Raw genomic sequence first — 14,382 nt, 5'->3', positions numbered from 1 at the left:
TTCCCCCTTTTGATCAGGATTCTTCTATGGAATTTTTGATCAAAATGTTCAGTAATGGTAGCTGGACATCATCCAGTCCGTCTGGTCTCATGGCAAAGGAGGCAGTTGTTCATGGAGGCAATTAGCCACACATTCCATATCCTCCTCCTGTCCCTGATGCTCCTTTATCCTCTGTTGCACCAGGTGAATAGAGCCCAATTATTGTGTCTTGAATGGCTGCCTGCAAGCCTCTAAGACCCCAGGCACTACAGAATGAACTAGGAAATAGAGCAGAAGCTCTAAACATGTTATTGGGCCAGTTAACTGGGATGTCCCATTAAACCATGATTCTAAATCTCCAAACTGAGAAACCAAAACCCATGAGCTGCTCTTCTTATTTTCTTTGTCATTGTTTTAAATATGTCTATCACATAGCTTTTGCCAGTTCAGCTTTCGACAGGTGTACAACTTATTAACAGAAACTATAGTAATCAACTGTGCAGCAGTACCCTTGATCAGTGTGGTATTTCCGTCACTGTTAACCCACTATTTGCTTCTCCCTCCTACCCCTGGTAACCAGTATTAAACTGTTCTCTATGCATCTTCCTTTTCTTGTCTTTTTATATAGGTCAGGTCATACAATATTTGTCCTTTTGTGATTGAGTTATTTCACTCAGCATAATGTCTTCCAGGTCCATCCATATTATAATCTTTATGGAAGTCGGTCTCTGAGCCTTTGTTTCACGGCACTGCTGGGTGAGTTCAGACTGCCGAACAGTAGGTTTGTAGCCAAGAGGAAGCTGTTTGTGCCACCCAAGAACCTTAAACGTTCAGACATTACACCTTGTTTTAACAAGACCCCCTCCTCTTCCCCACACTCCCCTCCTGCTGCAACTACCATTCTTCAATCCCTCAAACCCTAGGAAATTAAAAGAATTCCCCTTCCTGTGGCTGTTTTCGAGTCCCTTGGTGGTGAAAACAGTTAACATACTCAGCTACTAACTAAAAGTTTGGAGGTTCAAGTCTACCCAGAGATGCCTCGGAAGAAAGGCCTGGTGATTTACTTCCAAAAGATCAGCCATTGAAAACCCTATGGAGCACAGTTCTGCTCTGAGGTCATGAGTCAGAGTTGGCTTGACAGCAGCTTGTGGTGTTGGTGGATGTTTCAGAAAAAGGTTCCTGCTGTAAGTGAGATAACCTTGAAGCCAGGAGGACGGGAATAGTTGTGGCTGGGCGAGGGGTGGGGGCTGAAGCTGTCATCAAACAAGCCCCCAGGAACAGTGAGTGGGAACGTGAAGTCAGTGGAGCCTCCAGAGCATGTTTGCTGGGGGCTTGGACCTGGGAGAAAGCCTGCTGGTGTTGGCTGCCAGCTTCTCTCAGAATGTCTTTCTCCAGGCTGTGGAAATAGCATCAGTGCCCCCTGGAAACCACTTACCTGCGTAAGTACCACGGAGGAAGAAGCCTCTTCCAGGTGGGGCCTTCGAGCTGGTGTTAAGCAACGGAATGGTGCCCGGGCTGGTGTCTGTCCATCTTCCAGACGTGCCACGATGCCTTCTTAGGGACTGTCTCGATGTGCGTTTGCTTGGGGCGGTGGGGACACAGGAAAAGGGTTAGGAACACACTGCAGATGGGCCAGGTGGCACCGACACCAGAAACCCTGGATCGGGCAGCTGAGTTGGAAAGCCAGGCTGCCCCACAGAGCTTTGGTTGTTTTTAGCTTCCTTAACTACCATGGAATGGAATGAAAAACCTGAGACGTTCCAGGCAAGTTCTGGTTGGAGGAAGAATGACATAAATTTTACTCAGTTACCCTGTGAAACAGACAAGACCCTGCTCTCTGGTAACGGGTGTAACTAGGATTGTGCCTGAGCTGAGGTTCTCACACTCCAGTGGAATCAGGAGCTCCTAAGGGACTGTCAGACACAGATGGTAAGGCACCCCTCCCCCACTCCAGGGTTTCTGAGTCAGCAGGTCTGGGGAGAGGACAAGAACTTGAATTTCCAAGTGCCCAGGTGGTGCTGATGCTGCTGGTCTGGGGACCCCACTCTGAGAGCCTCTGTGCTGGAGAATGTAGCGCCTCCCTTTTTAGGGGATGGGCCCTGAGGGTGAAGCGTGAGGGTCCCCGCAGAGCTCCCAGCAACTGCAGAGGCACTGCTCTTGTGAAGACAGAGGGCAGTGTGGGCAGCTCCTCCCATGACCCACCATCTGCTCTTTCCCTGGTCCCTGTCCACCTTCTGCCGCTCCCCTGTCACCCAGCCTGGACAGCTGCAGTGCTCCGCTGGCAGCAGGCCCGCTGGCTCAGGCCCCGGCTGCCAAGGAAATGTGACACACATAGCCAGGGGCCCGAACACTTGCCTGGGACGTGGCCACATCTGGAGGCTGGAGACAGACTTTCCAGACCATTGGCCATGCTGTCCTCAGCCCAGCCAGGTATCTCCCTTAACATCGGATGGCCACAGTCTCCACAAGTTTGCTCCTGAGCCCGAGTATCCATGGGAAGAGTGGGGGAGTTTGTCCATGTCTCGGGGGCCCACTGCCAAGTGTGTTGTGGCCGTTGTTAGATTTTCATGTGGTGCACCTGGCTGGGTGGCCAGACGCCGAGTCCACTGTGTCCTGCTGCTCTGTGGGGCTGTGCTGGTGTGTTACAGTGCACGCCAGGTGGCAGACACGGCACTATAGCCCATGGTCGGGCCCTAATACCTGCTGTCTCGGGTGGGGATGCCCTAGTTACGTGTCAGGAGGAAACGCCTCTCTGCAGCCTTACTGGAGAACGTGAGTTAGAGCATGAAGCCTTTTTCTCCCTTGCATTGCACATCTTTTTTGTGCACGTTCACTCAGAGGACAAGGATGGTTCAGGGACAGAATCCTTGCCTTCCATGTGGACACCCGGGTTTGGTTCCCAGCCAGTGCGCCTCATGTACACCCACTGCCCATCTGTCACTGGAGGCTTGCATATTGCTACGTGGCTCAGCAGGCTTCAGTGGAGCTTCTAGATTAAGACGGAATAGGAAGAAAGGCCTGGCAATCTGCTTCCAAAAATCAGCCAGTGAAAACCCTGTGGAACACAATGGTCTGATACACAACCAGTTGTTGGGACGGCACTGAACCAGGCAGCGCTTTGTTCCCATTGTGCATGGGGTCGCCATGAGCTGGGGGCCAACTCAGCGGCAGCTGACGGCAAGCTCCCAGGGAAGTGACAGCTGAGCGTGGGGTCAGTGTATATAAAGTGTACATAATTCTGGACTGTCAGCCAGCAGGATGAAAACGAGAGATTTTGGCAAGCAAATTTCTTTCTATTGTTTTGTTTCTCCTAAAACATCATTCCTTGTGGGTCCTTTGCCTTTCTTTCTGTGGTCTGTCAGAGTATCACTGCGAATCACTTTACCAGGTGACTTCCTTAATCCTATGATATTCCTGAATGTCTATGGTGTTTGGCTGGCATTGACATGACAGGCATGGGGCATTTAGATTACACCTTGAAACACTGTACAATTTCTATTCTGTCTGTCCTAACCTCATGTTTTCATTCTTCTCAATGTTGGTGTTTTGAAATTTCATGAACTGAGGTTTTCCAGTTTGGGCTCAATCCTAATGGTGAATGTTTTAGGAAAAATGTGAATTGCAGCCACTGGGTGGTTCTTGAAATATAGAAAGAAGGAAAAAGTTATGTGCTTTTCCCTTCTTCACCCGGGTTTGGGCATAAGTGATTAAGACATGACTTTAGAATTGGCCCGTGGCTGGTCCAGTATGAAATAAATAACTGCTCTTTTGTTCTTGAGGTAAAGAAATTTTAACAAAAGAAAAAAAAAAAAAGAAGTGAGAACAGAACAACTGAACGCATTCTCTTTTTCCTTGTGGGAGAAAATATTAGACAATGATACATCTTATTTAACTTCCATAATCGTTTTCAAAGAGTGAAAATCCAGCAGTAACACAGCTAATCCCTTTTCCCCACAGATGTTCAGATAATGCGTGTGCTCAGCTTCCGACACGTGTGCGGTGGGCGCTGAGCTGTTGACCAGCGTCACTTGGCCTGAATTGACCCTGGCTATGTTGCCTGCTGTGGTGGTTGCTTTGTGCTGCTCCGATGTCTTGATACTGTAAATGCAACACCAACTGGAGTAGTTTTCAGTGCCTTTGCTGGAAATTCTCCCTTCTAGTTGTGTCTACAAGAAAAAACCAAGTGGAATATTAAAGAGCTTCTGGTCCCATTCCCTCCATCTCTTACCACCAGTTGCCATGGAGTTGATTTTTGACTTGTGTGTCAGAGTCGAATGGTATTCCACAGGGTTTTCAGTGGCTGATTTTTGGGACGTAGATCACCGGGCCTTTCTCCTGAGGCACCCCTGGGTGAACTTGAACCTCCATCCTTTTGGTTAGCGGCCAGGTGCGTTAACCATCTGTACCTCCCAGGGACTTCCCCAATTCTTACACTTCCTCCTTTATCACCTCCCCACTGTACCTTTCTGGGTCTGCTGTCTCCATATTACTGACGAGGAACTTGGGAGGGTCATAATGACCTTGGTCTCCTCAAGTCTAATAGGTTTTTTTTCCCCCCTCATCCACGTCATCTTTGGTTCCTCTGTCTTATTTGGTTTCCTCCATCTCTTCATTCACCTTGAAGTACCTCCCTTTGGCTTCTTGATACTGAGGCCTTTACATTCTGCCAACAAGAGGTGCGGAGTTGAGAACAATAGACCCTTTTCGTGCCTATAACTTTTTCTCAGTGACAGACTTTGTGTAGAATGAGGAATTCGGGGAATGAAGGAAGGAACAGGGACTTGTTGTCTGGACAAACCTGGGTTTGGATCTGGGCCGTCAATGGGCTAGAGGTCCTGCTTGTTTTGCCTCACTGAGCTTGTTTCTGTGGCTGAGAGGGGGTGGAGAGATCTACCTGGACAGGTAGTGGTGAGGCTTGGAGATGATGCCGTGATGTGCCCAGGACAGGTTGGCATGCAGCAGGGACCCAGAAGGCAGTGGTCTCTCTCTCCTCATCATAAAGCTCCCCTGCAGCCTCCTGCAGGAAGGCCCAGAACTGGAGTTTTGACCTTCCTGCCAGGATCTTCTAAAGCTCTATTTCTTTTTTTAAAAAAATCGCTTGTTCTATTCATCTTCCTATATACTGATGTCCGACTTAGTTTTGTGTGAGTGTGTGTATATTTGTATATGTGTGTGTGATTCCAGAGGGTTTTCTTTTTAATCACATACTTATTTTTTTTTTGAGGGGGGTATTTAGTTTTATGGGAGCTTCTTTGGCCTCAGAAGGCCTGTTTAATAAAACCTGGGTTATATTTCTCATACCTATGTATTTTTTATATGTGCCAGTAAAACTTCATTTATGGGCACTGAAATTTGAATTCTGCATAGTTATTCTTCGATATTTTTTTTTGGACTGGAAAAGCATAAGCTGTATTTTTTATAATTTTTTCAATTAATAGAATTTATGTTTTTGGAAGAGTTTTAGATTTATGGAAAAATTGAGCAGATGGTAGAGAGAATTCCTATACACTACTTCCTCCCCCGCGCACAGTACTCTGCTGTTATTAACATATTATTAGGGAACATTGGTTACGATAATGAACCAGGATTGATACATCATTATTGACCAAAGTCCATACGGTTGGTATTCAGATTTCCTCAGTTTTTACCTAATGTCCTTCTTTTTTTTTTTTTTTTTTTTTTAATGTTTTAGGATCCCATCCATGGTACCACTGTATTTAAAAAAAAAGGGTTGTATTTTCATCTATTTCTTTTTTCTCTCTTGATAGGTATACAATATGTTTCAGCACCAGAGCCTTGGAATTAAAGTTAACGTTCAAGTTACAAAGCTTGTCCTGCTACAACAACGTCCTGTAAGTCCCTTGAGGTGCCTTTCAGAGCACACAGAAAAAATAACTCTTCCTGAAGCTCCCTGGTTGCCGTTGAGTGCTATGGAGGCATCCAGGTGGCTGGCTGTCTTATTTTCCCTCCCTGGGTTTACAGAAGACCACAGTGTGCCCTGGGCCAGGGGCCAAGGATGTCGCGGGTGAGAGCAGGGCAGGCACCGTTACTGAAGCATGGGGTGTGCTTGTCTGCTCAGGATCTCGGGGAGCCCTTAGCAATGGGGCTATGTGCATTTCTCCTTCATTCTGGTGTGCCTTGCTCTGGGCTTCCAGCTAGGTGGAACACCTTGATGACGAGGGCACTGGAACCATGACAACCCTGCTGGAGCTGTATCCGAGCTTCGACCCAAATGTGGATTTATTGTAGCACTTTCTGGTTTTGAATTGAGTGCTTTCTGGCATGACCATGTTACCTGCAGATTTAAGCAATAGACATGAGACTGAAAAACTGTTTCTTGATTTGTACACTGTTGTGTTTGCAGAAAGGAAGGATGTTTCTCTGGTAATCTAGTCTTCATTTGAACGTAAACAATAAGGCCCCTGAAGGTCTGTATGTGGGTATCTGCTGTATACCCACTAGTGCTAGGTTATTATTGGGGGACAGTGCATTATTGAAAATTGTCTCAGTGAGGAACTGTCTCAGCCTTAACTTCTACACTGTAGTCTAGATATAAACTCTGGCTTCTGTGGAAGTTTGCTTCTCTGACTGCCCCCTGATTCCTCTTAGGCCAAATTGTCCATTGGGCACCATGGTGAGCGGTCCCTGGAGAGCTTCTGTCACTGGCAGAATGAGGAATATGGAGGAGCACGGTATCTCGGCAACAACCAGGTTCCAGGAGGGAAGGATGATACCCCCCCTGTGGATGCGGCTGTCTTCGTGACCAGGTAAAGCTGAACCCAGCCTGTAGCTGACGTGAGAGAGGGAAAAGGTGTTTCCCTTTGGAGTGGAAGTAGGGAAGAATTGGTTGAGGATTCAGGCTTGGAAATCAGGCCTTGGGGCACCTGTCCGAGCCTCAGTTTCCTCATCAGTAAAATGGGAACAGATGATAGTCTCTACCTCCAAGGTGTGAGGATTAAATGAGCTATTGCTTGTTGTGATGGTTAAGGTAGTGTGTCACCTTGGCTGGTCCATGATTCTCAGTGGTTTGGCAGTTATGTAATGATATAGTTCGGAAGTTTTGTAATGATGCAGTTATCCTTCATGATGTGATCTGATGTGTCCAGTCAATCAATTATAAGAAAAGTTTCCTTAGGGTTGTGGCTGGCGTCACACACACACACGCACACGCACACGCACGGATGTTCTGGCAAAGCTCACTTGCTTGTTCTGGATCCTACATTCAGCTTGTCATCATCTAACCTCCGATTCTTGGGACTTGAGCCAGGGGCCTGCTGTATTGCCCATTGCTCTTGGATTTATCAGCCTCCATAGCCTGTGGGCCAGCAGCCTGCCATCTGCAGCCACATGAGTAATGAGAACCCTCTAGCCTGACACCTGACCCATGGACTTGGGACTTGCCAGCCTCTACAACCATGTGAACCATTTCTTTGAGATAAATCTCCGTGTGTGTGTGTGTGTGTGTGTGTACATATATGTATATATACTCTTCACTGGTTTTGCTTCTCTACACAACGCAGCTTAAGACGTATGTGAAGCACTTTACGCAGTGCCTGGCAGGAAGTAAGGGTACAATAGGTATCAGTCACTATTACGACTATTATTAATAATATTATAAACATAGTGAAATCCCAGGTAATCTAGAGTCTCACAGGTCCCAAGACGATTCATTATTGCCGTCTTCCCCCACCAAACAATGAGCCCATTGGGAAAGAGCTAAACTCTGGTCAGACTTTAAATTGGCAGCTGAATGCATTAACCATTTGTACCCCCCCGAGACCCTCCCCCATTTAGGGACAACCCAAGTGGGCAGGGATGCCTGCAGAATTTGCGTGGAGGCTGCATTGAAGCAAGGAGCTAAGCTCCTTCGTAGGTGCAAAACTGGACTCACTCTTCGAGATTAAGGGGAATACCAGGGGCCCTGCTGGGTGATAGAAACTGAGGGCTATCCCCCTACATGGGCAGTAGCGGCGACAAGGGACCATTTTGTTTCTTTCCTATGTCTCAAACTTCTCTGAGATACACTGGCTTTCTCTGGTTGCTCCACTTCAGTAGCATAAATAAAATACGTACAGGTTCACACCAAAATCCCCCTCAGAAAAGATACAGATGCTTTTCCTAATAACTTAATCCATGAGATTAAAAATATCAAAATTGGATTATAGTTGCTAGGAATCTATCAACTGTGAGTTTTAGTTTTTTTTGTTTTTAGTTTAAGAAAGCTACTTCCCAAATTGCAGGCTTCTTTTCCTCTCTCTGAGTTGAGAGGAAAGGTGTGGAGGAGAGAACATTAGGGCTTTAGGTGGAAGAAGGCCTGCCCCTCCAGGAAGAGTTAAGTCTGGTTTCAAACTTTGGTGTTGAGTTAAAGAAGGATGTTTGGTTGCATCTCTCGGGCCATGTGCTGCAAGCCCCCAGGCCCAATGACATCCCTACACCCACTTGGAAGTTCTGCAACATGGGCACCTGGCACCGCAGCTCCCTAACCTCCTCTTAGACAACACAGGCCATGCACGTTGCTGCACCAGGCACCACAGGTACCTAACCACTCTTGCGGGTGCTACATCTTTAGCCACACAAAAGGGTTCAAATATGCTTTGTAGCATAGGGATCCCTTATGAGAGCTTTTGCTGCTTCTGCAGGATGTGATTAAATGTATGCTGGAACATTCTAGGAAAGGTCTAGTCAGTAATTCTGAATGCCTACAATATGACTGGTGTGCTACTGGGCGCCAAGGACAAACAGATGAACATGACCTGGTTCTTACTTCTCACCCCGGCTTGCCCACCAGGAGAGTGCTGGGGGCTTCCAGCTATCAAACCTCCCACCCCAAAACACACACATTGTCCAGAGGCTGCCATCACTTTTAAGACACTTAGAATGGCCTTTGGAGCCTGTGTGGCTTTCTTTAGAGCACCCCGAGGTATTGAGGTTAAGGGTTCCAGCCTTCAAGGGTGGATTTGATTTGAGGAAGCAAGCAGGAGTCCTTGGGAACCGAGTCTGTATGTGACTACAGGTAGTCTCTGACTTGTGACATATTTGAGTTATGATGAACTGCACTTATGACCATCCATTATTTTTTTTTGTACATCTTATTGTAAGTAATATGCACTACATACAATGTTGAAGTGTGTGATTTGCTGATGTTATTATTCTCAGATGTTCGCTTGCACATGTTCAATGTTATGATTTACTATTCAAAACACTGCCGTATAGCAGGCCACCACCTGGTCTACAGTGAAGTCAGTATCAGTGTTGGAAGTTACAATGGACAGAAAGTTGGGAAACCTTCAACTCTAACGACATACAACAATTGAACTGCACACGCACCTGATAGCATTACAACTTTGACTTCGGTGTTACAGCAGATACTGATGCTGACTTCATCGTAGACCAGGCCTATAAAAAAAAAAAAAAGGCCTATAGCATGACCTTAATCAGTGTTTCGTACCGTGAGAAGCATCAGTTGTTAATTTGAGGCTGAGTTGTTCACGTTTCTCTGACTGTAACACCTGTACCGCTTATACCCCCAATGATATGTCAGGCAAAAGAAGCCATACCACTATAAATCCTAATCCAAATAAGAAGGTGAGAGATGCTCTAGGCGTGGATATAAAGATGATCATTGACTCCTACGATAATGGAAAGTCGGCAAAATGGCACGTGAGGAAGGACTGTCTCGTTCGACCGTTTCGACAATTATTAAGCATAAGAATAGGATTTTGGAGGCAGTTAAAGGAGTGATTGGCATAAAATCAACAGTTTTGAAAAAGAAGAAGCAAGGGCCAGTGCATGAGATGGAGAAGCTTGTTGATGATTTGGATTGAAGACCAAATCCAGAAGAAGATTCCTGTGAGTTTGCTGATGATTCAAACAAAAGCACGCAGCCTTTTTGAAAACCTGAAGGAACAGCAAGGAGCAGACTACCATGAGTAGTACTTTAACGCTAACAACGGCTGGTTTCATCTCTTCAAACTCAGATTTGTCTTACTTAACATGCGTATAACTGGAGAAACAGGAAGTGCTGATGCTGAAGCTGCTGAAGAAGGCAGTCATGAGTTGAATGAAGTAATACAAGATGAAGAATATCTACCAGAGCAGATTTTCAACATGGACAAGACAGGCTTCCCTTGGAAAAGGATGCCAGAACAGACCTATATTCACAAAGAAGCAAAGTCAATGCCAAGTTTCAAGACGTTTAAAGACGGGATCACGCTACTGCTTGGAGGAAATGCTGCTGGATTTAAATTAAAATATTTTCTTGTTTGCCATTTTGAAACCCCTGAGCATTCAAAAATAAGCTACCAGTCTACTACAAAAGTAACTCCAAGGCCTGGATGACGATTGTGTTGTTCAAAGACTGCTTTTTAGATCATTTTTTCCCACAAATATGTGCCTACTGCTGTGAAAAGAGCATTGCTTTCAAGATTCTGCTGCTGCTTGGTAGCGCCCCAGGACATCTTCTTCACGTACGTGATCTAAATCAAGACGTGAAGGTGGCGCATCTACCTCCGAATGCGACAGCTGTGATTCAGCCTATGGATCAAGGTGTGATTGCCGCCTTCAAGGCGTACTACCTACAGACTACATGTGCGCAGCCAATAGCTGCAACAGATGAAGGAATGGTAACGTGACATGATTTCTGGGAGAATTATAATATTCTTTAGTGTATCCGGCACATTGCATCTTCCTGGGAGGAAGTTATGGGAAAATGAATGCAGGGGGTATGGAAAAATTGTCGAGTTATGTGAACATGCTCTAGGCATTCGATGAGGATAATCTAATGGGAGAGATTAGTGGAAAAATCATCCATATGGCAAGAACGCTGAATTTAGAGCTTGATATCACCAATGTGGAATAGCTCATAGATCATAAAGAAGGGGAATTGGCAGATCAGGACTTAATGGATTTAGAAGAGGAAAGAAATGCTGAAGAGGAAAGAAATAATGAGGAAGAGAAAGGAGAGAAGTTGTCAAAAAATTTTTCAGTGAAAGGTTAGCTGAAGTTTTTTCTAAACTTAAATCAGGAGCTTCAGTTACTTGAAAACAGGGACCCAAATGCTGGTCGCTTCGCTAAAAGTCGATAGATTTGGAAAGCAGTGAGATGTTACTACAAAATATATGAAGAAAAAAAATAAAAGGACCATATAGATAACTCTCACTAATTTTCTAATTAGAAATGCCGTCCTCATTCCCAAGGATAATCCAAATGATCCAGAACCTTCCACAAGTGGAGTTATTATGAAAACTGACAAAATACCCATGCCATTCAGCATTTCTTCGTGATTCGTGTATTTTTTATGTATGTATGTATGTATTAAAATATATCTCTAAGTTTATGTGTAATGTTTCCAACCCTGAAAGACAAATAAAGATCGGAGTTATAAAGCTACTGATAATAGGCAATAATAAGGGAAAAAAACATGAGGGATACAGCTTGTCAGAGCCGACTTAGGATGGAGTCGTTGGAATGGAACCCTGTCGTAGGGACTACCTGTGTGTATGAATGTGACTGCTTTTGCAGATAACCACTGAATTAGGTCTAAATAACATCATCTTTGGAATATGCAGGTAAATTTCCAAGGCCACTATTCTGAAAGTAGTTTTTACTTAGGATGTATAAATTCTGATGTTTTATTGAAAATATCAGTAAACTGTAGGAATTTTGCATATATTGTTTTTTCTCTTTCTTGCTTCCTCCTTTCATTGCTGGGTGGAAAAAACACTTATAAGTAATCTTAGTTTGGGAACAAATAGCATTTTTTTTCAGAGGCAATAAATGTCACTGAAATGAGTGTTGAGAAAGCTTCTGGATTAGCCCTTTTACAAAAAGCCATCAGCACGTGAGAGTGGACCCTCAGCCACAGGAGGCTGCAAGTTAGCCTTGCTTTTCTTTTTCGTTTTCATTCCTCATTGCAGCTTACGTACCACTCGGGAAACACTTTGTGTAAAAAGTTGTCGTCTAACTACAACACATTGGGAAGGGCCCTCATTGGATTGGCATTGTTATGAATTGAATTGTGTCCCCTTGAAAGATATGTTCAAGTCCTCACACCTGTACCTGTGAACGTGACCTTGTTTAGAAATAGGGTCTTTGAAGATGTGATCAGTTAACATGAGGTCATACCTAGCAGGATGGTGCTAATCCCATCTGAGTGGTGTCTTGTAAAAAGGTCTCAACTTTATTAGCCATTAAATAAAACAAAACAAAACAAAGAAACAAACTTGTTGCCATCCAGTTGATTCCAACTCATAGGGACCCTATAGGACAGAATAGAACTGCCCCATAGGGTTTCCAAGGCTGGTGGATTCAAACTGCTGACCTTTTAGCAGCCGAGCTCTTAACTACTACACCAAAACCACACCGAGATACCACTTCATATCCACTTGTTGTTGTTGGTAGTTGCTGACGTGTCGTATCCTACTCATGGTGACCTCATATGTGCAGAGTAGAATGGTGCTTCATAGGGTTTTCAGGGCTGTGACCTTTTCGGAATAGATCTCCAAGCCTGTCTTCCCAGGTGACTCTGGGCGAATTTGAACTGCCGATTGGCTGGTAGTGGAGCTAAAAACCGTTTGTGCCACCTGGGCTTCCCCAGGGGCTGCCTTATGAAAGAGGAGAGCTGACACAGACAGACAGTGAGGACGGCCTTGTGACGTGGAGGTAGATGCAGCTGCAAGCCAAAGAACATCAAGGCTTGCCTAGAGGCACCGGAAGCTAGGAGGGCAGTGGGGAGCAGATGCACCCTCAAGGCGGGGAGGAAGCAACGTGACCAAACCCCTGATTTTGGACTCCCTGTCTCCAAACTGTGAGAGAGCCAATCTCCGTTCTAATAACCCGCCCAGGCTGTGGTGGTGTGTTGCAGCGGCCCCAGGGGACTAAGACAGGTGTGCTTCCAGGTGAGGATGCTGAAGGGCGTGCGGTTGTGGAGGGAGCGTGCTCTCATCCCAGCCCGGGAAGCTGCATTTCTTCAGCCAGAGGCAGCAAGCTTTGAGGGCGTGGATGGAACAGACCTCTTACGATGGCTTTATTGCCTGCTGCCCCCTTTTCCTTGTCCTTTGTGCCCACCCTGACTGAGCTACCTGAGGAATCGTGATTCCCCTCACCTGCTTCTGTGGGCGGCAGGACTGGAAGGATAAGTGCGTGGTCCCTTCCCTAGGTCCTCCCAGATGTTGGAGGCCTCCCGCAGCACAGGTGGGCACCAGCGTTGGAGATGGGGCGGGAAGCTGAGTTGGCCAAGAAGCATTGTGTAATAACTACTGGCCGAGAGCTGCAATCCCCAAGGTTGGGATAGTCATGGCTTGACGAGCTTGATGTTTTCAGGAGGAAGTTGGGTACAAGGTGCTGCTGCTGTCAAGAAGCAGCCTTCTCTTCCTGAGGACTCCTGGGGGAGCGTCTGATTGGAGATTGCCTGGCCAGCCAGCTGCTGAACCCTTAACCTGGGCGGGATGATGCGAAGGTTCCTTCTCTTCTCTTATTTCCCCTCCGGGCGGCAGCTGAACCTGAGGGTGGATTCCCCTGGACAGCCACCAAGCAGCAGATGGCTGGCCATGGAGGACATGGACATGACATCATGTCCAGCAGGAGCCATGAGCCAGAAACGGCAGGAGCTGGATTTTCAGCAGCTGCAACTGTGTCTGTGGCTAAAATGGGCCTCCGAGTGGTTTGGGGCCACATGAGGACACGGAGGACTGGGGTCCGGGGGCGCCTCCACACGTGGTGTGGCTCTGCCTCTGGCTCTGCGTCTTCCAGGGAAGCAGCACTTTCCCACCAGACCCAGGTCTGTGCTCATGGGCCGAGAATGCAGGAAGCCCAGGGCAGACTTGAGGGCCGCCTGAAGCATGCCCACGGGACACCCAGCTGTCTGCCAGTCTCCCCCTCCCAACCGCACTCCATCCATCTCTCCAGGAACGGTCTCCCCTTGATGTCTGATCCACAGGGCCCCTCGCTGGCTTTCTGGTGGTGAAACTCTGGGAGTACCTATGGAAGATGGTGTCACACATTACCAGGTTTCCAAACGTTGGTGACAGACATGACCACCATGGAACTGGCTGGGCAAATTTACGGTGGTCTGGAACTGTAAGTCATTCCATAAAGGAGCGGGTGTTTATTAACCCCAACTATGTGCTACCACCCGTCTGTCAGTTTGCCATATTGTGGTGGCTTACATGTTGTTGTGATGCTGGAAGCTATGTCACCAGTACTTCAGATACAGCAGGGTCACCTACGGTGGACAGGTTTCAGTGGAGCTTCCAGACTAAGAATAGGACGAAAGGCTTGGCAATCTACTCCCAAAAATTAGCCAATAAAAACCCCACGGATCACCACAGAATATTGTCCAATAGTGTGCTGGAAGATGAGCCCTAGGTCGGAAGGCACTGCACAATAGCTCCACAATGACTCAGA

The 14,382-nt window shown here is 46.5% G+C and overlaps 1 protein-coding gene across 1 annotated transcript in view; it reads left to right on the top strand.

The window, feature by feature from the left end:
- ADAMTS17 (ADAM metallopeptidase with thrombospondin type 1 motif 17) overlaps positions 1-14,382 on the top strand; it is a 473,699-nt gene that overhangs the window by 94,945 nt on the left and 364,372 nt on the right. The window contains exons 5-6 of the mRNA XM_049905242.1: positions 5,748-5,831; positions 6,589-6,746. Of these exons, the coding sequence (XP_049761199.1) occupies positions 5,748-5,831; positions 6,589-6,746 (242 nt within the window). The remainder of the gene's footprint in view (positions 1-5,747; positions 5,832-6,588; positions 6,747-14,382) is intronic.

This window comes from Elephas maximus, chromosome 13 (assembly GCF_024166365.1).
Source record: "Elephas maximus indicus isolate mEleMax1 chromosome 13, mEleMax1 primary haplotype, whole genome shotgun sequence".
Classification (NCBI taxonomy): domain Eukaryota; kingdom Metazoa; phylum Chordata; class Mammalia; order Proboscidea; family Elephantidae; genus Elephas; species Elephas maximus.
Note: the sequence above shows the minus strand (reverse complement) of the source record. Positions and strands in the feature narration are given on the sequence as shown.